This window comes from Pteropus medius, unplaced genomic scaffold, assembly GCF_902729225.1.
Source record: "Pteropus medius unplaced genomic scaffold, Ma_sr-lr_union100, whole genome shotgun sequence".
NCBI classification, from domain to species: domain Eukaryota; kingdom Metazoa; phylum Chordata; class Mammalia; order Chiroptera; family Pteropodidae; genus Pteropus; species Pteropus medius.
This window is the reverse complement of record NW_024344370.1, coordinates 3,555,158-3,583,117: the sequence shown is the minus strand read 5'-3', so window position 1 is coordinate 3,583,117 and position 27,960 is coordinate 3,555,158. Positions and strand designations below refer to the sequence as shown.

General features: G+C 45.5%; 2 protein-coding genes across 3 annotated transcripts; both read left to right on the top strand.

The window, feature by feature from the left end:
• The first annotated feature begins 12,884 nt into the window (after positions 1-12,884).
• Positions 12,885-15,675, top strand: CCNO (cyclin O). The gene is made up of 3 exons (XM_039869947.1): positions 12,885-13,644; positions 14,273-14,458; positions 14,955-15,675. The coding sequence occupies exons 1-3, from the start codon at positions 13,258-13,260 to the stop codon at positions 15,438-15,440; spliced, it is 1,059 nt and encodes a 352-aa protein (XP_039725881.1). The 5' UTR covers positions 12,885-13,257; the 3' UTR covers positions 15,441-15,675.
• Positions 15,676-19,194: 3,519 nt separating this feature from the next.
• Positions 19,195-25,409, top strand: MCIDAS (multiciliate differentiation and DNA synthesis associated cell cycle protein). 2 transcript variants are annotated; one of them, XM_039869945.1, is made up of 7 exons: positions 19,195-19,311; positions 19,399-19,495; positions 19,676-19,764; positions 22,937-23,009; positions 23,580-23,803; positions 24,482-24,592; positions 24,850-25,409. In XM_039869945.1, the coding sequence occupies exons 1-7, from the start codon at positions 19,195-19,197 to the stop codon at positions 25,288-25,290; spliced, it is 1,152 nt and encodes a 383-aa protein (XP_039725879.1). In that variant the 3' UTR covers positions 25,291-25,409. The 2 variants fall into 2 exon arrangements, with proteins under 2 accessions (XP_039725879.1, XP_039725880.1); XM_039869946.1 differs by lacking the exons at positions 19,195-19,311; positions 19,399-19,495; positions 19,676-19,764 and adding an exon at positions 20,497-22,567.
• Positions 25,410-27,960: the final 2,551 nt, after the last annotated feature.

The window sequence follows — 27,960 nt, the reverse complement described above, 5'->3', positions numbered from 1 at the left end:
TGTTTCATTGGTTTTGTTCCACTTAACTGAGGATCTTTCGAAACTCCATTTTGATTATAAAGAGGAATTTTCCCTTCGCTTTCTATCAAGATTGTTGAGAAACTTCGCATATTATCCCGTGTAGAACAGATGGCAGAAATTGTACCTGAAGGGGAAACTATTAGAATAGGAACCTAGCCCAGTTGTTCCACGCTCATAATAAGTACTCAATTAATATTGGTGGACTATTGAATTAAAGAAGCCGTAGCTTTCACTCTGTGTGCAGATAGGAATAAAAGTAATACTTAATAGCTATCTAATTTTAAGTCTACTTGCAGTGTGATAGGGAATTAAGAACAAGGAGTCAAATTGGACTGCCCTTTGAAATGTCTAGCTAGAGCTATTAATAGAAATGGAACTGTCAAGTGGAAGAAATAGATTGGGTGCTAGAGGCAGTTGAACTTGTACCATACAGAGACAGAGAAATTATGGAGTCCTGCAGGTGGAACTAATGTTGACCAGTCACTGTGTGTGTGCAAGCTAGTGCCTAATATTTTTTGTATATTAACTTATTTAGTCCTTACAACAACCCTATGAGGTAGGTAGGACATTATCCCTATTTTTCAGATGAGAAAACTGAGGCAGAGAAGTGAAACAACTTGTCCAAGATCACACTGACAGTGGCCAGAGGCATTATGGCTCCAAAACCATTTAAATTTCTGAAATGTAACCATTATTCCTTTGAAAATGTGAAACAATGGCTTTCATCAGGATTAGGGTCAAAGAGTTAGAGTCACACTCTTAACCCTATGAAGTGATATGTGATAGTTACTTAGAGGTGATAATTAAAGATGTGGGAGTGGAGATAATCATCAAAGAGAAAAGATAGAAAATAAGTCAGGTTAAAATCTTGCAGAACATGTGTCAAAGTCCATTCCATTTTTGGCTTTCCATCTCCTCAGCCATCACTCGGACCCAGGTCATCATCTTTCACCTACATCACTGTAGTAATCTCCAAAGTAAGCTCTCCTTCCTATCCCTCTCTAATCCATTCTTGCTACAACTCTTAGGAATGATCTGTTTAACAGATTCTGTCGCTTGGCTGATTAAACCTTTTACTGGCCTCCCAGTGCCTTTAAAATAAAATACAAAGTTCTAAACATTACCTACAAAGCTCTAAGTGACCTGGACCTTGCTACCCTCTAACTTCCTCTGCCGCTTCTCATAAGTGCTCCAGCCATACCAGGTTACTTTTGAAACCTAGAAGACGCTAAGTGGCTTTTTAAACAGTGCACATGCTGTTTTCTGCTGTAATACACTGCTGCTGGTTCTTTACCAGACTTTATCCTGTTTGGATGTTATGTCCACTGACCACCCTGACTTTCTCACGACCACTGTTCTGAAGTGCACCTCCTATTTTAATCGCTCTTACAACACAGTACTTTTCTCAACATATGCCATCTGCTTTTAGTTTTCTCCCACTAGACCATATGCTGCAGTGGGACCAGAACAGAGGCCATGGACCAGGAAAATAGGAAGAGGCAAAGGGATTAGAGGTCTGGATCCAATCCTCAATTCATACATGTTAGAGTGTTTGTACCCTACATGTTTTGTGTTCTTTGCTTCTGCCCTCCCGCCACTGTCTCTTTGTGATTCAGTTTGGATAGTTTCTATTGATCTGTCTTGGAGTTTACTAATCCTGTCTTCTGTTATATCCAGACTGCTGTTAAAGCCATCCAGTGAGTGCTAATTTCAGATACTCTATTTTTCTTTTAATTATTTTTGACAGATTTTGAAGTCCTTGTTTACTAACTCCAATAACTGATTCATCTTTGGATAAATTTGTTCCTACTGTCTATCTGAAGTGTTTTACTAAAGTAAAACTATACGATTAGATATTGGGAAGGGGTCACTCCTCTGGGAGAATCAGAGTGATAGATAAATATGCCAGGAAAGATGTGATTATTCACTGGGCTCTGGGGTGAGAAAATTGGAGGTATTTCTTGAACAAGAAACTGGACCCTGATGAGAGGTGTCCTAGGGAGAACACAATTTGAAACATAAACTAAGTATTTTCTGCTGACTCACACAATAGGCAGGTCTGAGGAAAAGAGCCCTGTCAAACATGCCACTTGTATACTAAGGAGACCAATCTTAATATCAGGTTAGAGTCATAGGTAAAGAAGACAACTTCACCAAAGTACCAGATGTATGCTTTAGTTTAGACAAACCAAACAAGACCAAGAAAAATAAGTCCGGGATAAGGACAGGGCTTATGGGAGGGCAGCCACAAAGAACTTTCAGAAGGGATGAAGAAGGAGATTTTAAAGTCAAGGTTGGGCAACCTAAAGCTCAGATTATGAATCTCTGAGACCGTACAGAAAGTAAATTGCTCTGTAATTGTCATAGGCAGCTGCCTAACAATTAAATTCAGTCTAGCATAGAGATCTCACATACCTGGAAAACACTGACTAGGATATAGGATCTGGGAGCAACTAGAAATTCCACTAGAGTAAACAATGGCACCAAACTAAAATTCTCTCCAGCCAGGAATCCAAACAGTTAGATCAAGACAAAGTCACACAACTAGTTAGTATCAGAGCTTTAGACTAAAATTTGTAGACTAAGGAATTGGTGCTCACTAAATGCATCTGTTCCTAGTTTTCAAATATCAGTTCTTTAGATATACTTTTTCCTCAGTTTCCCAGTCAAGACGCTTGATAAATCCAAAAGCTGTAGTGATTTTGGCTTAAAAATAGTTATTCTGAGATAAAGTATTCTAAAATAAATTACCTATACTCCTCCAAAAGGCCACAGGGGAGCTGTTTTTATTGCCTACTTAATTTCTATACAGTAGACAAAATTTGGAGACTGATGGAGATACATACACACACATACACACACACACACATTTTACATTTAATCGTACATAGAATTATTTATTTGCCTCAAATCACAGTCTGCTGAATGCTATTAATAAGTCCTATTCAGCTTGGTTGCGCGTGCCCATTCTTTTCTTCACCAACCAAAGTCACTTATGGGCAGAAAAGTAAGGGGAGTGGTAACAGCAGCAGGCAAGCTCAGCACCTCTGGCGGGGAAAGGATTGAGAAAGGACCAGGGAGAGAGCAGAAATGAGAGCAAAAAGGGAAAAACAGCAGTGTAAACATAAGATTAGTTGGTTTCAAGGGTGGGGGGCAGAATCTGCCTAGAAAAAAAATAAAAAGAAATACAAGTGTGTGAATGAAAAAAAACAATAGTAGGGGAAAATGAGAGGGTGCAGGGAAACACTCTAGAAAAGATGGGCACCAGGGGACATAAGTAGTAGCTTTGCTGTTCTTTGTGTGGTTTGGAACTGTAAAAGTCTGTCCTAAGGTAGAGAATTTTTTCCTTTGCATCTTTAACATTAGCATCCTAACATTTCTAGATAAATGCCAACAAACTAAATGTCCGAAACCTAAGTTTCGTTGGTTTCAGGAAATCGCTTTAGAGAGAGGAATGTATGTCGTTATACACAAAACTTCCTGGAATGCTTACCTAAGTAAAGAATGGTGTATACATTTGATGGGAAATTCTGTAGCTATTAAAAATGATTTTGAAGAATATTTAATAATTTGGGGGAAATGCCATAATACAATGTAAAGTGAGATAAGGCAGATGAGACAGAGGCAATGCAATGCACTGGCCATAATTTCCTCTTTCTGGGCATACAAGGAGACTATATTTCCAAGGGTAGGTCAGGATCATGTGATTGGATTTCTCATCAATGAGAATTTGAGCAAAAATGATATGTCACATTTGAGTCTTAGGCAGAAAAGAACCATTGCAAGTTTGCCCAGCTGACTCTCCTTAAACATGGTCAGAAGCACTGTACTTCAAACATGGTGATCTCTAACTCTATTGGAGGAAAACTGACCAGGAGAACTGCCTGACCTGCAAGGACTGTGCTAAACACAATAAACCTTTGTTGTGTTAAGCCATTAAGATTAGGTTTAGTAGTCAGGATGATGAATATGCTAGGATACCAAACTACATATATGAAGAGCCTAAGTATGTACCAAAACATATGTATGTATGCATTGTGTTTATGTGCTTAGATATACACACAGGTAACTGAAAGAGTACATACCAAAATGTCAGGGTTTTCTATTATAAAACATATTAAAATTCTCTATTCATTATGAAATTTTTCTAATTTTATTACAACAAGCAAGCATTACTTTGCTAATCAGGAATATACAATAAACATTGAGGGAAATTGAAAATGTGTCATTCTCTCCAAAAGTACTAGGAAATTTTCCTGAAGGATACAACCTTAACATCCAGACTTGCCACCTGGGGAGAAAATCCAGCCACTCCATCCATTCATTTCAAATTCACATAGTTGAACACACTTAGAAACTGGATCCTGCCTCTCAACAGGTCAGCCTAACCTGCTACACGCTGAGTGCTTTTGTTAACTGCAGGCCCCTGGAGCCTTTTCTCATAAATTCTAAGAAACATATGACTAGGCGGCTCTCAACAGCTGCTCTATTTTCATCTGCACCCTGTGATTTGACATCCAAGCAGGCGCATTACATATTGTACCCTTCAGCCTTCCCCTTTGTTGCTTTTCAATAGAACCAGCTTTGCTTTACATTTGGGACAGGGGGTTATTTTACCATGGTCTGAAGATACTAATTGCCGCCCTCTTTGCTTTTTGTGTGGTAGAGAAAGAAAAAGACATGCTAGATCTGCCCCTTCTAACAGAGAAGCCTGAGGTTATGTTAACTTAGGATGCCCCACTGGGCATAAGAAGACCTTTATGCACCATTTAAAACAACAACAACAATAAACAGATGTGTTAGCCTTATCTTGCATTTGGTTGGGAAAAATCCACTGTATACAGTGAGCCTACTTCACATTCTCACTAGTTTGCGGATCGTCTCTGGATAACTACTCTGGGAGAATTTAACTAAACATTTGGAGGACCAACTCCCCACCAAAAAATATTGCTCCCCAAATAATGACACATTGATTTAAGCAATGTTATGAGAAATCTCACTTAGAGAATAGATTTGCACAACATTTAAAGAAAAAGACTGATATTTTGATTTGCGAACACTAGTAACACATGAGAAATCTCTTCCAAGAGACATTCCTGACCACGCAATTTAAAGTAGCCATACATTCACACTCTAGGCCAGCACAATTTTAAATCTCTGCATAGGCCTTACTATGGTCTGACATCGCTTACGTTTATTGCTTTACTTCCCGCCTCCTGCTCCCTGCTATATGCAAGCAGGGGCCTTGTGCATCTTATCCACTGCTGCAAATCTAGAGCAATGCCCAGCACTTAGCAGGTGCTTGTTAAATACTGGTTGTGGAAGAGCAGAGACAGAAAACTACAGAGTATTCAGGTACAGATATATTCTAGTAACATCTAAAATCTTCCTTTAGTAGGTTGTCTTCGATCTGCTACTTCATGTGAAATATATATCTGCGCCAGGAATAGGAAGTGGAAAGAAAGCCACAGTTTTTAATAGGCTAATTTAATCATGACTAAGGAGCAACCTCCTTAGGCCAGCCTGCCTCCTGAGACCTCTTACTCTCAGCAAGGTTGCTAGATATCAGAACTTATACTCTCCAGACATTTTTAACTTGTCTATTCAGCATCAGCACTCTCTTCTGAGAAACTCAGAAAACTCTTACTTACTTATGTGATCACCTCCTAAGAGGTGGCTGATTCATAGAAATTAGACACAGTCTGTGCTTATCACATTCCAAATGGCTTCATACTGTCTTTGGCTTTGAGGTCTTGCTTCCTTTTCCCCCTCACAGTTCTAGCTCAGCTTGTACCTCCTGGCACATACTGGGGCAAGGCAATTCTCTCTGCCTTGCTAAACCATACTAGAGCCTCTCCAAGGTTTATTACAAGAAAGTGCAACCAGCTCCGACTCTGTGGGATCCTTCTTCTGGGGGCTCTAACACCTCACCTTTGCTTTCCTTTCAAAGCAGAGGTCCAAGGGTGGACTCAGAGCCTTCCCTTAGTTCTCCCTTAGCATTTAATAGATACAGAACAGCATAGGGATGATTGTCTACACTGGAATCCCAGACTTGGTTTTCAGTCCTGGTATTCTACTTACTAGCTGTATATCTTCAAGCGAGCTCTTTAACCTCCCTAAAGATTCTCTCATCTCTAACATAGGGACAATAACTGTACCTATCTCACATGGTTGAGATGATGATTAAGTGCTACAATAAATAAAAGTGCAACCTGAGAAAGCATTAAGAACTCAGCAAATGCTAACAATAACAAGGTCCTACATGATCTGGCCCATGACCTTTGTGATCTCATCTGCTACTCCTTACTCCTAACTCCAGCTACCCTGGCCTCCTTTCTGTTGCCCCACACACCATGCCTGTTCATGGTTTAGAGTCTTTGCACTGGCTGTTTTCTCTGGCTAGGATGCTTTCCTTAAAATGTCTGCATGGCCAACTCCCGCACTTCCTAGAGCTCTCTGCTCAAATCTTCTCAATGAGCTTTTTCTGACCAAATTACTCAATACCACAACCTGCCTGCTGGCTCTCCCCAGCCCCTGTATTGTTTGTCTCTCCATGCACTGCCACCCTATAAGCTCCATGAAGACAGGGGTGTTCATTCCATTCACTGATATAATCCAAGTTCCAAAACAAAAGTCTCACATGAGAAGTACAGAACTTTGCTCCCAGAGTATCCAGACACCGTTTTACTCTATCCACTCTTTCAGATATCCACAAATAATAGTTATCACCACTTTTCAGTCCTTGCTTGGGTTCCCTGCTTTCTAACTTTCAGCCCATCTGCATATGAAATATGCCATTTTAAAAACAGATAACACATACGCATAGTTCAAAAGTCAAAAGGTAAGTGAAGACATATAGTTAAAAGACCCTCTTCCTCTTATTTCTATCTTCCAACCTCCCAGGTCTTCTGCCCAAAGGCAACCAGTGTTACCTGTATCTCCTGTATCTTTCCATGTATGCATAAGGAGATTCTACGCATACATAAGGATATATGGATACACTCTTTTTTTTACACAAGTGACAGCATATTTGACATATTGTTTTACGCCTTGCTTTATTTTATTTAATACTATATTTTGAAATCCTTCTATATCAATTCATAAACATTTTTCTTATTCTTTTTAATGACTGTATAATACTCTGATTTTTGTACATTCTTTATTGAAGACAATCAATGTTTTGATTTAACAAGGATATTACAATAAATCTTTTTACAAAGTCATTTTGAATCAATATGGAATAATTATCCCAAAGTAGAATTGCTGAGTTAAGGACTATGTGAATTTAAAATGTTTACGGATCTTGCCAAACTGTATTCCGAAATGGTTGTGCCAGTTTACACTCTCACCAACAACATACTGAGGTCTTCTTTCCCTACATCCTCTTATCAAACATTCAGACTTTCATCAATCAGATTAACTGCAAAATAACATCTCATGATAGTTTTAATTTGCATTTTTCTTGTTATGAGTGAATTTGAGCATCTTTTCATATAAGACACATTTTTTCCTGTGGACTAGCTATCCAAATATTTGCTCATTTATCTATTAGATTTTCTTTTTCTTGATGATTTATAGGAGCTCTTTATATTTTAAGAAAATTAAGCTTGTGTCTGTGATGTAAGTTACAAGCATTTTTCCAGTTTTGATGGAAAATACATTTTTTTCCAGTAAATACTTTGTTTTTACTTTTACATGATCAAATCTATCAATTTTTTCTTTTATAATCTCTTAGTTTTGTAACCTGATTCTCTATTCTGAGAATATTACAAAACGTGAGTCATACCACCTTAACACCCCCATTAATGAGCAAATCTTCGTTGGACACTTCATTACCCAGGGGAACAAGTACAAGAAAGAGATATTTCCAGCTTGCAGATTACCCCAGGCTTTTTCCCTTTATTCTGGTTTCTTTTGGGGAAGGCACACCTTTACTCCAAGCAAAGGACCTCAGAAATGACCTCGTTCTTCAGGTAAGACTGCTCTCTGTACACTGGTAGTAGCTTAATAAAGCTACATTATAAATACCGATGAACAAGTCCTATAGCATAAGACCATCCTGACTGTATCATAAGTGAATGTTAACAGTCTAAATCTTAACACACAGTACTCAGAGGCCTGTTCCCTCCTAACACCTCTGAGTCTACATGGGCAATTCCACTATCTAAAGAGAAAACAATAGGGTGATCATCAGGCTATGATCACAGTTTAAGGAAATACTTTCAAGGCCCACTAAAATGAGTCACTGAGTCTTCCGTATTTTGAGAGATCTGGGGCCTTGGCTGGCCTCAAGAATAATTATGCTACTGTGCTTACCACTCTTTTAGTTCTTCTCAATGTCCACTTCAAATCCAGGCCCTGGAAGAAGAGGTTGCTCCCAGAGACCTCTCACCCCAATATTATATCTTTCTTCCAATAGTTGGAATTCAGCATCTAGAATGTAGCAAAGAGACATACACTTTGCAGAAGGAAAACTTCTTAAATGTTACCCGAGGTAATGCTTACTTGAGGGCTACATCTCTAGTTCAATACCTCAAAGACCAGTTTCAGATGTCAAAGGAAGTCCAGTAGAACTGTAATATGAATAACAGCCTCTTGCTCCTTACAACTATAAACATATATCAACATATGTCAGATATACATGATATAATATAAATTGTACATATCAACAAACTGAATGACACGTATTATTTTCCCCAGCTACCTTAGATGGCAAAAAGACACATACCTTAGCTTCAAAAAGAAAGATAATTATAGTAGCAGCTAACTCATATTGAGCACATTATGTGCCTTATCTAACCCTCAGAACAATTTTATACGATATTCTCACTACCTCATTTTTTTTAATAGCTAGGAAAACTGAGGAATAAAGAGGTTGAGTAATTTGCCCAAGTTTACAGAGCTTCTGTGATCCATAGCTGGGATCTGAACCCAAGGAGTTTGACTCCAAGGCTGAGGCTCTTAACCATTACACAGTACCCACCCACCTGGGCTGGGCAGATTGCCACTAGTGGGTGTGAGTTGGGAGAAAAAGCACATGTATATATGAGAAAGAAGCAATGCACTCAAGCATATGTACTGAACATTTGATGAACTGGTAATTGGCAAAGCAGTAGGAAAGCTGGTAACAAAGAGATGGCCGTTGTGGATACCAGTGAACCATTGAAGTCAAATGTCTGACTTTTAATAATTTGCTGGAAATTCCTGCTCTTTGTTTACTAAATGCCAGCAAAACTTGTCTGACTTCAAGTACCTTAAATAATTCCTCAATTTAGGTGCTTAAATATGTTAATAGAAAACGTCTTAAGTAAACGTGATTTTTAATGAGATCAAAACTGCTTAAGGATCATTTTAGGCACTAACAAAGTTGTCCACATCTAGGTAGCAAACCACTTGCTTTGATTGCTAAAATAAAGATACTGTCAAGTCTTCCTACTTCAATCCCAGTTCTAGAGCTGGGGCAGAGTGTGGGTGGGGGCTTTTAACTAAAGCTGAAATGCCAAACTGGGGGAAAAAAAAAACGACAACTTTGATTCCATTATATTAATATTTCCTTGCAAATTTCATAACCAATACCTGAAAATAAGCAGGACTAAAAGCTAAGCAGCTTTCATTATAAAAGCCTGGGTTTAATTAGGTTTGACATTTTTAAAGTATTTTAGGTTTATCAAGCACTTTAAGGTGCATTGGGCCCAGGTCGCAGAGATATTAGAAAATAGAAATTAAGTCTAAAGATCCTTCACAGGGAAAATAAAAAGCCCTTAACTTGGACCATATCATTCAGATCACAAATATTGCACCTAAATGGCCTCCAGGCTTGCCCCCTCCAATTCATTTTCTACACATCAGTCACAGTAATCATTAAAACAAAAGACAGATCACCTTTCTCACTTGGCCAAGCCTCTTCAATGGCTTCAGGTAAAGTCTAAACATTTAATATAGTCTGCATGATCTTGCTGTTAAAGGAGAATAGCATGGTGATTATGGAGCAAGGCACTAGGCTGCCTACATTTGAATCTTAGTTCTGCCATTTACTGTTTGCGTGACATTGGGCAAATTACTTTTCCTCTCTTTACCTCAGTTTTCTTATCTGTAAAATGGGGACAAAAATCAAATCATCTCAGAGTGTTGTTTGAAGGTTAAATGAGTATAATATACATAAAAAGCATAAGACAGTATCTTGTACACAATAAAGTTTATACAAATATTAGCTATTATTTCCCCTACTTCTCGTCCCTTCCCCTCAATTCTGTATTCCAGCCATTCTCTATCAGGTAGGCCCTAGAATGTCCCAGGAATGATTCCAGACCCTCCTATATCCTGTTCTCAACTTGGAATGCTCTTGCCCAATGCCCCTCTTTCTTCTTCCCACCCACATCATTTTATCTTAGCTTAACCACCACTTGCTTTGGAGCCATTCTAGTCCAGGCCAGTTGCTCCTACTATGGGCTCCCATGACACCCAGGTAGGGCTGCTGGATTTAGGAGGCCCAGTTAAATCTGAATGTCAGATAAACAACAAATAATCTTTTAATATAAATATGCCCTATGCAATACTTGGATTTCAAATAATTTTTAGTATAAATATGTCCCATGCAATATTTGAGACATACAGTAAAAATTTGTTGTCAATATATGAATTTAACTGAGTGTCCTGTATTTTATCTGTCAACCCTACACCCAGGAGATGCTCTATCATAATCCTTACCACACTTTAATAATTTAAAAAATGTGACAAGTGGTTCTGTTTCCCCCTCTAGAGTGTCAGCTCGGTGAAGGCAGGGCCCATGCAGCCTTGCTCACTATTTTAGACCGGGCATGGCAGGCATATACTTCAGAGGTATTGCAGGTTCGGTTCCACATCATTGAAATAAAGTAATTATTGCAACAAAGAGAGTTGTAACCTTTTTGCTGGTTAAAAGTCTTGCCTTCAATTTGTAAAAACGAAACATCTGTGAAGCACAATAAAGCAAAATGCAATAAAACTAGATATGCCTGTGCCGAGGAATAGATCCAGCAGGCCAAAGATCAGGCACCCCCTGCTGGGAGTTAACGCTAACCACAGGCAAACTCTCTGGGAGGGCAAAGCATTTTCAACAAGGTACCACTAGCCTCAGGTCCACAAGTGGATAAAAATGATGGTACTGCTTTTTAGAATATCTCCAGTGGGATAATATCATTGATTTCCCAATGATAGCTTTAAGGTTGCCACACTATTTTATATTCAAAAAGGACTTTGGGGTTTTCATACCTTTTTCACTTGACTCTCAAGGCAAGTATTAATATCTACATTTAATAGATATGGAAACGGAGGCCCAGAGGAGGTTAGCGGCTTGCCCAAGATGACCAATAAATGCGAATGACAATTTTGACCCTAGGAATTGATTTTTTGCTCTTTCCACTGTATCAGATGACCATCTGGGCTGCTTGAAAATCTGAATTCCTGGGTTCTTCCTCCTCATCTAAACGACTTCTCAAGGAAGAAGTCTAATATCTGGCCCCTCTGCACAGATTTAATTGCTCTGCCACAGTGGTTGCCCAGCAATAGCCTGACAGGAGACAGGGAAGCCTGGCATCTGTATTTTGAAATACAGGTGATTCTTAGATAATCTCTCATGTTACAAATGACACTATTTAGGTCTGGAAATTAAAGACTGCTCAGAGTTAGAGGGAAATACAAGTAATAATGACCAGAACTCGATATTGGTCCTTTTTCTTTTTCCTGCATCCCTAGAAAGACAGCACCCCAAATCCCACTAAATTTCTGGGGAACAAAGATTTACACTTTGACTACATACATTTGGCAGCTTTCTTCTGGAATGAGGTGAGAATGGCTGAACCTGCTCTTGGTATAGCATCTAGTAATTTCACTCCTTGGAGAGCCTCTGGAAAGTTTGTCACGTCTAGGGTATGTGGACTTTCTGCCACTGGGAATGCTTATAAGGCTCACTAGATGCTACTTGTGCCCCCAGTGCCCTTTCTACTGAAGGGTCTGAGACCCTCAGAAAGATCGCTCAGGTAGGAGGAAGACTCCAGCTCCTACCAGGAAAGGAGGCTAGGAATTAAACCAGCAACGGAGAGGAAACTGCCATGCTCAGTACAGTCTTCTCCTTCCTGGACATCCCACCGCCACCTTCCACCCCTGCAGCTTTACTTTTATGAGCTTCTGCAGGAAGCGAAACTTCCTCTAGGAAACTTCCACTCTGAGGAGCGGAAACTGGAAGCAGGGAATAACCAAGAAAGGCTGGACCGCAGGGGACAAAAGGTCAGTAGCTAATGACCTAAAACAGAACTGGCTGTGAGCAATTCGATAAAGCGAGAAATGCAACCCGCCAACAATGTTAGGTTCTTAAACGGCGCCAGCTTACTTGGTTTGGAGTAGCAAGCATGGAATCAGTATTACAGGACCGTAGTTGGAGGCTCTTTGGGCAGCATCCTGTTTTGTTTTGTTGTTTTGAGCACGAATGTCTGTCTAGCTGGGTAGCCTAGCTGCTAGATACACAGCAGCGCAGAGTAACCTTCGAGGGCTTTGCTCTCAGAGACCAGCGGAAGAAGGGACACCAGCTACTAGGGTCCTTCCTAAAACAAAAATCACAAACGCAGTTGAATTAAGATTATTGCTTGTATGAGTCACTGAAGTAAATTTCTCCTGTGCTGACCGAATGCTAGCTGGAGCTTTCGTTTGGAGCTCGGAAATTACCGACTTGGATAAGAGCCAGCATGGAAGGTGGTCGCATGCCTGGCCCAGGACCAGGAGAGGCCCCATACCTTGGAGCGTTGGAGCCCCACAGCTGGATCCTGGGCTCACCTGGCCTCGCCGTCCTTGCCCAACCTCCACTCCCACTCCCACCCTACCTCAGTGGGAGCTCGCAGCAGCCGCAGCAACGCCGGCTCGGTTGCCCGGGTAACACGGGACGCGCGCGGGGCTGGCGGAACAGGGCGGGCGCACCTCGGCCTCTGTAGCTCTTCCTCCTCCGCCCGCCCCCTCCCCCGCCCTTGCAGACAGCGGAGCCTAAGAGCAGTCAGCAGCTCGCTCTGGAGCGGTTGTTTAGCCGGGAAAGCGCGGCTCTCGTGCCGCTCGGGACTCAGCCAGTGAGAGGCCGGGGGTGTGGTAGAGGGAAGGCGCAGGCCAGTACTTAGGGCCTCGCCACCCATCAGTCTTGGCATCCTTCGCACCCTCGCACGCGCGTCCAGCCCACTGCAGCCGGGGATTATTGGGCGGCCTCCTGGCCGCATCATGGTGACCCCCTGCCCCACCAGCCCGGTTAGCCCCGCCGCCCAGGCTGGAAGGCGGAACAACGACCAGAACCTTCGTGCCCCGGTAAAGAAGAGCAGGCGTCCACGCCTCCGGAGGAAGCAGCCACTGCAGCCGCTGAACGCGTGCCCGCTCCCGGGAGACTCCGGTGTTTGCGACCTGTTCGAGTCCCCCAGCTCCAGCTCGGAAGGTGCAGACAGTCCCGCGGCAACCGCAGTGCGAGGCTGCAGCCCCTTACCCGGCCCTGTCCAGCAGTCGGTGCAGCTAGATCTACAGACCTTCCGCGATTACGGTCAGAGCTGCTACGCCTTCCGCAAGGCGCGGGAGAGCCACTTCCACCCGCAGGAGTCGCTGGCGCGGCAGCCGCAAGTGAGGCGCTGATAGAACTACCTCCCACCGCCGCTCCTCTTCCTCTCCCGGGCTCTCTCCTTTTCTGCTTTGTCTGCTCGCCGCAGCGCCCCGGCCCGCGCCAGCCCAGTGCCTGCCCTCGGTCCAAGAGGGAAGGGCCTTTGGAGGACCGGGCTAACGGCCTCATTTTACAGATGAAGGAAAGTGGGGCCTAGACGGCTTAAGTGACCTATCTAAAGTCTCTAAACTGGTTAGTGGGAACACAGTAGAACGCGAGGAGTTAAGACAGTTTCTAGGTTGGAGTTCGGATCCCCACCAACCCTAGGCAAGGTATTTAACAATCCTGAGCTTGTTTCTTCATCTGCAAAGTGGGGAGCCCCACACACTGAATTGCTGAGAGGATTACACGAGGTAATGTGTATACGCGCTCCGCACAGCGCCAGGCACGAATCCAGGCGTCCCGGCGCCCAGCCTGGCCAGTGCTCTACAGCAGCGTTGCCCGCGTGTTCCCCAGTTTACAGAGCATTTAGCCTTTTCCTCTTCTTCCTGTCTCCCTCCGGGGAAGCTCCCTGGGACTTTTTGGCCCGCTCTGCCGCGGCCCCTCTCCACTCTAGGCTCAGCCGGCCGCCTCCCTCCTCCCTCCCGGCAGGTAACGGCGGAATCCCGCTGTAAGCTGCTCAGCTGGTTGATACCCGTGCACCACCAGTTTGGCCTCTCCTTTGAGTCGCTGTGCCTGACGGTGAACATTCTGGACCGCTTCCTAACCACCACGCCTGTGGCTGCAGACTGTTTCCAGCTGCTTGGGGTCACGTCCCTGCTCATCGCTTGCAAACAGGTACCTCCCCCCGGGATCTGGGGGCGAGCCACACTCCTGGCCACTCTGGCCACCTGACTCTCCAGTGCACACGATTTAGTGTCGAGTTCCCTGAACTCATTTTGGCAGACATTTGCAAACTTATACACCCCACACACAGCCTTTAACTTCACCCCCGCTCCCTTACACACACAAACTAACCATCCTTTCACTCAGTCCTCAAAGAAATAGGTTGGCTAGTTCCAAAAGTCAGCCTCAACAGCTCTTTGTAGCGCTGCTATTCTAGTCTGGGATGGGAGGATTTCTCGAAACTTTTTTTTTTGGCCGGACAATAGTTAGAGCAGCTGCGCTGGAAGTACACCCTAGGTGATTTAGGTGGAAGTAATAGAGCGGAGAAGCCCCAACTATCTCGCTGTATGAGTTGGGGGAAGTCCCGGTTTTCTCCTGGGTTTGAGATTGGGGTGGGCCTTGGATCCTGAATGCCGCGCAGCCGGCGCTTAGCGCCCCTCTGTTACAGGTGGAGGTGCACCCGCCGCGTGTGAAGCAGCTCCTGGCCCTGTGCTGCGGAGCCTTCTCTCGGCAGCAGCTCTGCAACCTCGAGTGCATTGTGCTGCACAAACTGCACTTCAGCTTGGGCGCTCCAACCATCAGCTTCTTCTTGGAGCATTTCACGCACGCGCGCGTGGAGGTCGGGCAGGCCGAAGTCTCCCAAGCCCTGGAGGCCCAAGCTCTGGCGCGAGGGGTGGCGGAGCTGAGCCTGGCCGACTACGCCTTCACCAGCTACCCCCCCTCCCTGTTGGCCATCTGTTGCCTGGTGCTGGCTGACCGTCTGTTGCAGCTCCCTCATCCCGTGGACTTGCGCCTGGGAGGGCACACCGAGGCGGCGCTGCAGGACTGCCTGAGCAAGCTGCAGCTACTAGTGGCCATAAATGGAACCTCCCTGACTCACATGATACCGCACCAGATCTGTGAGAAATGCAGCCTCTCCCAGAGCTTGAAATAAAGGAGACCAAGGGTCCCCTAGCCAAGGGGCTGAACCTCTCCCATTGCTTTGAGAGAATGCAATGCTAACCCACAAAGAGGGTTTCAGGGCTCCCACTTGGTCGCCAGGTCATCTTGTGGATTGTAAATAGTGTACAATAGTAGTAGCGTCTAGTCATTTATTTATTTTTCTGAGAGCACATGAGAGGGCAGAGTCTTTCCCCAATAAACAGGCTGTTTGTTGTGGTTTGTCCGAATGCTCCTAATCTTTGCAGGGGATGGTGAAGGCAGGCCAGAAATCCAGGAGTCAGCAATAATGGATGGATCCTCCCTCCCTCCGGGTCTACTCTATACTTGGCATTTGTGTGTAATTACACCAGATCGGGCAACAGCCGAATGGCCTCTGTTCCAGTTACAAGGCGAGTCAGGGTTGCTTGTAGGCCTATATGTGACCCACCTGTCAGGAGTCTGAGGACTGCACACTTCGAGAGGTCCAAAGGGTGTGGTGGGGTGGGAAGCCGAATGGAACCCACAGCAGTCTATGCAGTCTAGAGGGGTCAAGGTGTACACCCTGATGCCAGTGATGTGTGGCCAGTAGGATTTGGGCACTGCACAGGCCCACTAGCAGAGAGTGAAGCAAGAACTACCCTCGATAACGAACTGATGCCGGAAATTAAGGCTTCGCAGACAATTATGGCCATTACAAACTGAGTCATTTACCCTGCAATTTCATGGTTCAATATATACCTGTTACCTGTGAGCCCAGGGCAACTATGGCAGAATAGTAATCATGGCTATCATTGAGTGCTTAGTGTACCAGGCACTATGCTCAGAATTCCTTATTTCAATCTAACAATTTTATGAGGCAGTGTCTATTATCCATTTTTCAAAGAAGGACACTGGGTCACAGAGGTTAAAGGACAGTGGAGCAGCCAGGATTTGAAGCCAGGTGATCTGAGTCCAGTCCTACCTTTAGCCACAGTGCTCAAATTTCCCCACTTAACAGCTTTCTGGAAATGCTCAGAAACTCTCTCCTGGAGATTGGTGTGGCTGTACCCATCCCTAACACCGGGCTGTTGTGAAGCCTAAATGAGATTGTTGTGAGGTAGTATAAAGGAGTGATTAAACAAATGGGCTCTGGAGTCAATTTGCTAGGTGATATTAAGCAAGTTTCATGTCTATGTCTAAGTCACTTTTGTAAAAATGGGAATAACAGTAGCACTTATCTGGTGAGGCTGAGGTATGGATTTATAAGATGTTCCATGCAAATCCCCCAGCACAGGGCCTGGCACATAGCAAGTCTTCAAGAAGGCTGGTGGCAGCCTGCACAACGAAGGGGAGTGGTGGGGGGAAAAAACTTGGAGAAAGAAACAGAAAGCAAACATAAGAAAATGTTCATTTAATAAGTGGAAGTAAAATTACTGTTGTTTGTGTTGTACTGCATTTTTTTTTTCAGATTTTCTGTATGGTTGGAAAAACATTAAGTTTTGAAAGAAAAAGTCATGTTCTATTGCATTTAGAATAAATCTAAATGTATGACGAATGTGCATAAATAAAAAGCAAAGAAACTGAAAACAAATTTAGAGAATCTTCCTTGCACTTCTGTTCATGTGCATCCTCCAATTACTCTCCAGAGCCAGAAATGCCTTACTCTTCAGGCCACTTCTCTCCTGATATGTTGCTATGACAAGCTCTCTAGAAACTTTCACCTTCTTGGCTCAGGAAGAGGATTTTGGTGATCCCCCAGCTGTCTGAGGAAAAGCTGGTCTGTGATGGTGAAAAGGAGGAGAAAGAAAATCATATTATCTGTCCCAAATTCCAAGAGATCTGCAGCCTTCAGCCTGGCTGGCCAGAATCTGTGTGTGTGTAATGTGTGTGTGTGTGTGTGTGGTGGTATTGTGTGTGTGTGTGTGTGTGTGGGGTGGGAGAAATTGAGGAAGTTCGGCACTTTTGCAAAAGAGTGACTTTGGGACAAACTGTCTTCACCAGCATTTATTCTATCACTCAGCCAAGATTGATATGAGTGATTTGGTTCCAGAATCATCCAGACTAGGAGTCATATAATCGTGCTCTCCAGACACATAATCTATTACATATTTTTATGTACATGCCCATATTTTTCTATCCCCATTTGTAACTCATTGATGAAAAATGGGCTTGTTCTGGAAAATCGGTGATAGTCTCCAAGTGTAGAGATTTCTCCAAATTTTAGCCAAGCGTGCCCGTATTCTTTTTACAGACTGGAACGTCAGTAAGGATAGCGGTGGAGGATGGACTGGCTAGTGGCTAGGCTACTCAGAGAGCCGGAGACAGAGCCTGGCAGTGGGAGGCTGGAGATACAGCTTAAAAGGTTTCTTAAGACAACAACGACATTAATTTATCCACACCAACTACCAGTCACATAATCTGTCTTCACAGCAATGCCTGATAGGCACTCTGACCTGAAAGCCAGAGCTCCTCACTGTCAGCAATATCACACCAACTCTAGCTGACTGGCCTTATGCAGCTGGGTTCCCACATTTACAGATGGATCAGAGTCTCTATTCTAGCTCTGCCACTGAGTTACTCTCCATCACTTTTAAGGGTATCTTTATTAATCTAGATAACAGGTACAAATAAAAAAGGATAATGACATTTTAAAAGAGGATCTTTCATCACTACTGCTAGGTATAAGGGAAAAACAAGGTGCCCAATAGGAGGTAACAAAGATTCCAACTTCAGATTGCTTGAATTGGGCAGATATGAGTGGTCCTGAGAGAGGCCTCCTCACCCAAGGATTTGGAGATGCCCCTTCCTGGGAGAAGCTTTGGGCTTGGGAAGGCCAGCCAATATTGCTGCAGAGAAAGCGAGGTCTGGGGGAAGGGGGTGGGGAGAATAAAGACCGGGGCTATAGGGGATTTGGGACTGTCCACTATGACATTTTCAGAAACTAGAGGACAGTATGTAGATGTCACTTTTTCTTAATTGATCCTCTTTTAAAAGCTGTGCTCCGATGCCGCGGCCAGGGAAGATGAAGGGCTACAGGGGTACAGGGCGGGGCTCTAGGCCAAGAGAGACCAATTGGAAGTCAATGAGTTAAAATCGGGGTGCTTCCCTTTGGAGCCTTGAGGGAAGGGGCTTCTGTGATCTGGGGGCTGTTCTGGCGAGTTCTCGCTGGAATTCTACATCTGCACCAAATCCTACAGGGCTGGGCAAATGCTCCTGGAGTCTGACTGGCCAGTGTCGCTCCGCGTTTATTTCGTGCTTTCTGGCTGGGATGGGAAGGAAATGAAATAAGATTCCTTAACGTTGCAATCCCCGCTGTCCATAAACAAGAAGTGGGTACTCAGTGTTAGGGACCGGTAGGGCTCGTCCGCCCCTCCTTTCCCTCCCTTACTTTGGCGCGGCCGGGAGGCGGCGGCGCCAACGCTCGCCGAAAGGGCGCTCGCGGGCCCGGGACCCGCGCTCGCGGCTCCCGGGGGAAGCAGCGTTGCCAGGTTGGGTTTAACGCCTCCTCCTGAGCGCAGATTGTCCGGGGCTGAAGGCGCCACCTCTGGCGCTCAGGCGCGAGCCGCCCCTCCCACGTCGCGGTCCTCCCTCTCTACTCGGCCCTCCCCTCGCACCTCCACAGTCGCCCTTGTACTCCGCCCCGGCCACGCGCCTTCTTGGACCTCGGGACAGCTTCTGAGCCTGCAGGCGTCCGGCGGAGCGCAGGGTGTGGGTCGCCATCCCAGCCCCGGCCACCGCCTCCGAGCAGTCGGCGCGGGCCTCCTAGGCTTTAGTCCACGGGAGGCAGGATGCAGGCGTGCGGGGGCGCTGCGGCAGGACGCCGGGCCTTCGACAGCATCTGCCCCAACAGGATGGTGGAGCTGCGGGGTCGGCCCTTCGGCAAGCCCGGGAAGCTGGAGAGGAAGGTGGGACTGCGGGCCGGGGCCGGGAGGGGTCCGCAACCTCTGCGCCCCGAGGGCTGACCCGCACTCACCGTTTCTGTGCCCGGCTAGTTCGGCCCTCCGCGGAAGTTCTTTTGCGGTTGCAGCGGCGGCAGCCGGGTGTCGGTGTACGAGGATCCCCAGGACGCGGAGCCCGCTACGCTGCCTGGTGAGCATGGTGGCCCCCGCACGGCCCTTCAGGTTTCCTGCGCTGGGTGGGTGGGGAGCGCGCGGCTTGGAAGAGCTGCTTTTCCCCGGGTTCCTACGTCCTGGCGGAGATGCCAGCGGCGAGCCCTTGCGGGAAGGCTCAGGGTCCGCCCGGTGCGTGTCTTCGGTTCTCCCCGCGCAGCCCTCACCACCATAGACCTGCAGGACCTCGCAGACTGCTCGTTACTCGGGTCCGACGCGCCGCCTAGTGGTGACTCTGTCGCCTCGCAGGTACCTCCCTTCCTCTTGGAGCCTCTCGGCCTCTGACAGCACAAACTCCGACTCCGGAGTCATGGGTTCCTTTTTGCAACGGCTTGTCTCAGGTGGGGAGCGCAGGCACTTCTGGCTAGTTGATAGATTAGTCGTGCCAGAATCAGCCTAGAGGATCAGAGCTTCCTCCTCCCTCCTAGTATGTTACGACGGCCGCATTCTCAGAGCTGTTCTGACCAACTCAGGACGGGGGGGATCACCTGGAGGGCTCCCCTGCCATACCAGTCTCCCGTTCTTCTCATCATCTCTTCCCTGGAGCGTCGACAAAGCAATGTGGAGATTGCTCACTGAGGGACCAGGCGGGTAGGTGGGAGCAAAGTTGCGCGTTGGGCATTTGATATGTCCTGTCTGTTCCCCTAACGTCCCATTCCCAGACATTCATTAACTATTTTCATTCCCTGGATGTCTAAGGAGTGTGGAGATCAGAGGATAACTTCTGGATCAAGACTAGAAAAGAAGAGAGTTTACATTTGGAGGAAGCAGAAAAAGGGAAAGACTGGAAGAAAACGGACAGAAAACGGTCCTCTTTGAAGAGATGCCCCTTAAGCAGATGGGCACTTTAAAAAAGTTTTTCTCTCCCCCCACAAATGCTCCCATTGCTTACCGTTATGGGGCAAAGAAGCATTTGATTTTTTTCTTTCCCCCACACCTTATCTTCTTATTTCCCACTTCCACCACTAGCCAGAACTGACATTCCCCAGGCAGATGATGGAGCTTCCTAGAACCTGTGTGTGGGAGGCCAGAAGCCTGGCTCATTGATAGAATATGAAGTGCCCAGAAGGACACTTCCTTCATAGGTAGATACAGCCTACAGGAAGAGTGCCAGTTCCAGCTTCCTGACAGCAGATGTTGGGGGATATGAGATCCAATGGGATAGGCCCAGCAAAGAACTCTCTAGAAGATATGACCACCTCCCATAACTGGGGTTGGGGTGGAGCAAAGCTTCCCAGGGCCTCCTCTAAGTGCCTCTTAGAATTGGCATAGAGCCCAGGGGGACTCAGGGTAGGTGGCCACTGAGAGCAGAGATTGTTAAGATAAGAGGAGACAGTCGGCATTGCACTAAAGGGGCCAATCTATTGTTCTTTTTAGATCTGGATGCTCAAATAATGAAAGATAATACCTGAGCACCTATCAGTGGACCCCGGGGGCCTAAATCACTCCCTTACTCCAACATGTTTATTTTGCAAGTAACAAAAACCAAGCAGGCTCTTGCTGAATTTTTGCTTAAGTATATAGAACTTAAATTTGACATCATTTTGTTAGTCATTTTTTGGAGGGGGAGAAATAGTTGCAGTTGGAGAAACACCAGATTTTTATCTAATTGGAAAGGTAGGATTCAAAGTTTTGAGAACAGAGCTCACGCCAGATGGCCCAAGAGGTCCAGGACTTTTCCTAGGAAAGACAGAGCTGGTACAGAGGGAGAGAAACCCCTAGGGGAAAATCCCCTGGGGACACCCCTGGCCAGTCCACACTCTGGTCATATTTCCCAGCCTCCCTCCTGCTGGGGAAGGTGAACAGAGAGAGGAAGTGCTCTAGAAGTGTTCGAGGTCCAGAATGGGCCAAGACCTGAATAGCATAGAAGAAAGCGTTTCCTGGGTCCCAGTTCCCGAGTTAGCTGCCAGTCTCCTCGTGGTAAGAACTTTTCTATAATCTCTCTGAGAGGGAGACTTTTCAGTCCCTGAAAAATGAGTCCCATTTCTGATTCCTTCAACTAGGGCAGAACTTGTGCTTCAAGATTTGTCTGGGGCACTTAGTCCTTCTTTTCTCAACTCCCTTTCCCTTATAGCTTCAGTTCCCAACTGGTGTTAGAGGCCTCCGTGATCAAAGCCCTCCACCCTGAGGAAGACTGATGCTTGTACATTCTTTGAAGTCAGAGTCAGAATAAGTTCCTCTTCCCAGAAATATTTAAATAATAAAGAAGGGCTTTTGGGATAAGAGTATGATTAACACAAAGAAATCAATCAATCAATCAATGATAGTGGAATCAGAAGAACAAATATTTCTGGTGGGCACATTGGATGCATCCCTCACACCTTGAGAGACTCCTTTCCCTTTCCCAGTCTGTCTTCATTGGAAGCCAGGCTTTCCTAAAAGACAGATGAAGCTAGAGGCAATTGGGCATAGAGGAAAGGGGATTGAAATAGGCACCAGCATTCTGCCACTATTTCAGAGCTGGGTGACTTTGGGCAATTCAATTTCTCTGAGCTTCAGATTCTCCATCAGAGGAGACGGAGTCACTTTCTGGGACCTGCCTACTTCCTGTATTGGTGTGAGAATTAACAGAGAGACTCTATATGAAAGAGTTTTGTCAGCTCTAAACATCCACGAATTAAGGGATTAAGAAGGTTCTTGCACCTGCCAGCATTTTACCATCTTCTTCTGCCTCAGGCACCCAGACACATAGCAGGAATCCAGGAGAGTGTCCAGTTCAAGATTTTGGAGGTGCATCGCACTGTATGGGGAAAGTCAACTCCACCTTTTTGAGAAACAGAAGAGCAATAAGGTCCACACTTGCTGTCACATAAGTCCATTGCTCTGTACAGAAGTACTTTGCATAACATCTCTGGCCCCCATGTCATAGCCTACCTTTTCCCTTTTTTGTGGGGATGGGATGGTTTAGCTGTGAGTGAGCCTCGGCGAGATATATGGCTTCAGGTTACTGCTTCGGATGACCCTGAACACTGTCTGGTCTTGGGAAGAAAGACGGAGAGTTCTCACACCACGCTCCCTGATCTTAGAGCGGTGGCTCCTTGGCGAGTCCAAGGTAAGTCGGAGCTGAGGTTCAGCGGGCGCACCGGGAACGTGCCAGAGACAGCTAGCTGGTTGGCCAGTGGCCGGCCATTGAGGCGGCATGCGGACTATGCAGGCTGCCAGAGGACAGGAGCGGTGCCTGGGTGATGAGCATGGAAGCACTGGGCCCCTGTTTCATGTGTCCTGCTCCCCACCATGGTGGTGCAGCCCTGCTGGGTTCCGTGTCTCTTTGACGGGGCTTTGATTTTCAGGGATGAGGCTCGCCTGCAAAAGCAAGCGCGTGCACACCCGCCGCTGAGCCCAGAGGACAACTGTCGGTCTAGGAAGTGTTCCAGACCTGCTGACTGGACACTAAATAGTTTATACCTTTGGTTTATTTCAGAACCATTCCCTGCAAACGACGGCGGACTTTGATCTGCAGGATTTCAGAGACACGGTGGATGATCTCATTGCAGGCAAGTGCAGTCTCTCGGAAGTTAAATAACTGCGGGGGTGACCTCACCCCACCAAATCTGACTAGTTTAGATTTCGTGGTCATGAAGGTGGTAAACTCAGCACCTGTCAATGGCTCGCCAGCAACTCATCAAAAGTTCGAGATCTTCTTCGGTATATAGCCCCCCCAGCCCCGCCCCTTCCTAGTGGAGATGGATCGCTGGATTCGTAGAGCTTTCTCAGTTTGCCCATGTGAGTTCTGGGAGAGGGAGCCCTACTCTGTAATGTAGTGGAGAGAGGTTGAGGGATAGAAGTGTACAGAGCAATGGACTTAGGTGACTTCGGGCAGGTTTGCCCTGGCTACGGTGGAAATTCAGTTCAGATCAAATCAAGAGGCATATATTGAGCACCTGCTGTGTCTGTACGGAATATCAGGAAGGGCCTGGGAATCGTAGAGATTACAGTTTGAGGTGCTTTACTTAAAAAAAAAAAAAAAATCACATAAACCCTACTATATCCGGCGTGGCATTTTGTCCCTGTAGCTAGTTGGGCATGAGTCTGAGGCTGCAAACCCTGCTCCCTCTCTCCCCTAGACTCATCCTCTTTGATGTCGCCTGCCCTGTCTGCCGGAGACTTCCCTTACTCTCCTTGCGACGTATTGCAGTTCGAGCCATGTCTCTCCGCGCCGCTGGACCCACCCGCTCTACAGTCACCGCCTCTGCGCCCTCCGGACGTGCCTCCGTTGGAGCAGTACTGGAAGGAGGTGGCCGACCAGAATCAGAGGGCGTTGGGGGACGCGCTCGTTGAGAATAACCAAGTAGGGACACTGGGCTGTCGGCCAGGAATCCCGGGGCGGGGACAGGGTCTGGAGCTCCGGGCGGAAGTAGAGGTTGTAGGAGCAGGAATGTGCCTCTGTGGACGTCAGCGGCGAGCGGCTCTCATAGGTGCTATTGCTCCAGTGACTCTACCTCAGTTTCTAACTTCACTAAGTGGGAATAATCCTACCCTACCAGATTTTTAATAGGGCCGCCAATATTTATTGAAGGCTTTCTATATGCCTGGTATTGTCCTTATCCATTTACGTTCTCCTACCATTTAATACAATGGTAGGAGAGCTCGACACTCTATTCAACTACCATTTAATACAATGGTAGTTGAGCTCGACACTCTTACTAGCCTCATTTTACAGACAAGGAAAGTGAGATATAGGGAGGTTGAACTTCAGAGGCAGAACCTGGATATGCCTGTCACCAGAGTCAGTACTCTTCACCACCACGCCGCTACACTGAAGATTAATTGAGATACATTTTGTCTAAGTGCTTTGTGAAAAATATAAGTCAAATAAAGAGAATTGATTATTGTTCTCACCAGTGTAAATGACCTTTGGTCCCCAGTTCCTGGTTAGACGTTAGGATCTGGGTTTAATTCATGCAGAGTGTACTGAAGAGACAGAGCACGGTGGCCTACCTCTGAACGTTTGGGTCTTCTCCTGCAGCTACATGTGACGCTGACTCAGAAACAGGAGGAGATCGCTTCGCTCAAGGAGCGGAACGTGCAACTGAAGGAACTTGCCAGTCGAACCCGGCACCTGGCCTCGGTGCTGGATGTAAGTGGGGAGCGGGCGGATGGGACACTGCGGGAAATCGGAAATGTTCCTGTTTAACCCAGACCCTGTTCCTAGAGTTGGGGACCTGGCAGGGGTGGGGAAAGGAGGGGACCACTGTAAGCTCGCGAAGTCACTAGCTGGGGACGCCTAAGTCCGCAGAGTCGCGCGTTGGAAGCGCTCCCAGATATCCTTTGCGCGCCCCGCACGAGGCGAGTCCGGCTGGCCCCAGAGCGGCGTTCCATCTCTATCTTTTGTAGAAGCTGATGATCACGCAGTCTCGGGATTGCGGGGCGGCAGCGGAGCCCTTCCTACTCAAGGCGACTACCAAAAGGAGCCTGGAGGAGTTGTTCAGCGCTGCGGGGCAGGACTGCGCGGAAGTGGACGCTATCCTGAGGGAGATTTCCCAGCGCTGCGATGAAGCGCTACAGAGCCGCGACCCCAAGAGGCTCCGGCTGCAGCCAGAGCCAGTCAATATGGACCGCAGGCCTGGTAACTTGCACGGCGCCTTCCGAGGTCTGCGCACAGACTGCAGCCAGAGCTCGCTGAACCTGAGCCAGAGTGAACTGGAGGAGGGAGGCTCCTTCAGCACCCCCATCCGCAGCCATAGCACCATTCGCACTCTCGCTTTCCCCCAGGGCAATGCCTTCACCATTCGGACAGCCAACGGGGGTTACAAATTTCGCTGGGTTCCCAGTTGAGCTGGGATGTGGTTTCAAAAACATTGCCTTGTATCCTGACTGAAGCACCTGGAGACTAAATGGGAGTAGCTGAACTATTTCCTGAACCCGACTTCTCAGAACTCCCCCTGTAGGGAGAATGCCACCTTGAAACATTATTATTATTATTATTATTATTATTATTATTATTATTTTATTATTTTTTTTTTCAGGAACAAACCTCGATACTGGTGCACGGTAAAGTTCTGGTACAAAATACTATATAGCCTCTCCCCTTTCACAGCGAAACTGAGTGTATGTATGTATGCATGCATGTATATATATGTATGTATAAACACACACATATATCACAGTTAATTTTAAATGTATTTTCAGCAGCTTTAAATGATGTACTTTTAGATCTAGAAGGGACTTGGAAACCACTCAGCTATTTTATAATTATATAATACCCTAGCTTTATAAGAAGGAAAAGGAGGCTCAAAGAGGTTAAGTCATATTCTACAATAAGAAGCATTGGGAACTTCCAGGCACCCTCGTTAGTCACTGAGGGAGTGTAGGCCCAGAAACCAGATCCCTGGGTGAACATGTCAATACATCACTCAACTTTCCCCAGTCCTGGAAGGACACTTAATTTTGTTACTATTGAAAACTTTTATTCTAGCTGCCAGAATAAAAAATTAGGAGAAGTAGCCTGAACACTTGCTTTAGTAGAGAAAAATGCAAATTCTCCAAGACAGTGGGCTATTAACAAAATAGGTGCTAAACACATTTATTTGTAATGATAATTCATATAATTTTGTACGATTTATGGTAAATGTTTATATTAATTATATATATAGTTCTGTCTAAACTAAATTACCACACCAAAAGCAAATTCTGTTAATAAGAAACATGAATTGTTTTAAGAAAATGGCATATCCCACGTAAAAAAGTCTTCATATTTTTGGCCAGAAACCAAGTGTGAAACTCTTGGTAGAAGTAAAACTATCGTTCGAATTCCATGGCCAAAACCGGGGTGTGCATTCGTGTTCCATATTTTTTGGCTTGATCTTCTAAGAAAAACTTAGATGTTATATAGTGCCTTCACTTTGACTTTTCTTCTATTGCCTTTCATGTGGAGTTCCTTTTTCTACTCTGTGAGTAGCATTGGTCATCACTCTGTGAGTGATTTACTCCAGCCTCCACAGTTCTTAACATGAGGGCTTCTTCCTGTGTTTGGGGGTTCAGCGTGGGTAAGTTTCCAACCTTGTTACACCACTTTGCTGGTGCTGCCGTCTGAGTGGAGATATCGGGTAACTGGTGAGCTGGGCAGGGTGGCAGAACCTGCTCCTCCACTTTCTCCTGCACACTGTTATCTGTATTTAAATAGCCATTTAGAAAGAAAGAAAGAAAAAAGTGATAAAATAGACCATGTTTCCTCATATTTTGTCTAACAAATGAACTTAAAAAATACACTGGATGGCTCAGAATTCTTTTTATCAGCTCAAATATAAACAACGTGTTCAAGACTAGAAAAGACAAAAAAAAAAAAGCTCAAAAGCAAAACAAAATGAAAACACCTTGTTTCATGAAACAATCAGCTTGTTAAATTTCTTCTCTACTCCTCGATTAGCTATAATGCATTAGCTTTGACAATTGAAAAGTTTAAAAAAATTATATGTATTTTTTCTATTTGTCTTATGCCTGGATTTTTTTTTTAAATTATAATTCCTATTGACATTCAGATTATAGACCTGTAATTGTTATGTCAGCCATTGGCAACTCTAACTGCTTAAGTATCTTCCATTTCTAGGGGGCAGGGAGGTGCGTGGAGAAGCTCTCCTGTGAACTAATGGCACAAATGACTAACTTTGCATTACTTAGCAGTAGCTGAGTTAAAAAATTAGATTCATTCATTCAACAGATATTTATTAAATGTTACTGAGAATCTCAGTAATGCAGATACTAAGCAAATAGCAAAAAAACAAAACACAAAGACCCTGCCATCATAGATCTCTCTCCTCGGAAGAGATAAATACTAAACAAATATGTAAGTGCTATGAAAAAAATGGAGAAGAATAAGGATAGTGTCTTAGCTTGGGCTGCTATAACAAAATACCATAGAATGGTGGTTTAAACAAGACATTTCTCACGGTTCTGGATGCTGAGAAGTCCAAGTTCAGGGTGCTAGCATGGTCGGGTTGTGATGAGGGCCCTCTTCCCGATTTGCCCTCTACCTTACTGTATCCTCACTTGGCAGGGAGAGAAGGGGCTCTGGTTCTCTTCTCATAGGGGCACTACTAATCCCATTGTGGAGGCTCCTCTCTCATCTAAGCTGCTCAAAGACCCCATCTCCAAATGTCATTACATTGAGGGCTAGGGTTTCCACATATGAATTTGCAGGGGACACAAACATTCAATCCATAGCAGATAGAGAATGATGGGAGCAGGTGGTATATTTACATAGAGTAGTCTGTTCAGGGAAACCCCCTCTGATAAAGTGACATTTGAGAAGAGACCTGAGGAAGCCAGGGAATAAGCTTTATGGATGTCTGAGGGGAGAACATTGGAGGCAGAGGAAACAAGAAGTGCAAAGTGTGTGTGTGTGTGTGTGTGGCAAAGTAGGGTGTTCCTGACTGTTCGAGAATAGCAAGGAGGCTAATGTGGCTAGAGCTGAGTGAATGAGGGGAAAATGAGGACAATGTAGTAGAA

Coding starts and splice junctions, on each gene's coding strand:
- CCNO (XM_039869947.1), top strand. CDS start 13,258: ATGGTGACCCCCTGCCCCACCAGCCCGGTTAGCCCCGCCGCCCAGGCT. Junction 13,645..14,272: donor CGCTGGCGCGGCAGCCGCAA/GTGAGGCGCTGA, acceptor CCCTCCCGGCAG/GTAACGGCGGAATCCCGCTG. Junction 14,459..14,954: donor TGCTCATCGCTTGCAAACAG/GTACCTCCCCCC, acceptor CCTCTGTTACAG/GTGGAGGTGCACCCGCCGCG.
- MCIDAS (XM_039869945.1), top strand. CDS start 19,195: ATGCAGGCGTGCGGGGGCGCTGCGGCAGGACGCCGGGCCTTCGACAGC. Junction 19,312..19,398: donor CCGGGAAGCTGGAGAGGAAG/GTGGGACTGCGG, acceptor GTGCCCGGCTAG/TTCGGCCCTCCGCGGAAGTT. Junction 23,804..24,481: donor CGCTCGTTGAGAATAACCAA/GTAGGGACACTG, acceptor CTTCTCCTGCAG/CTACATGTGACGCTGACTCA.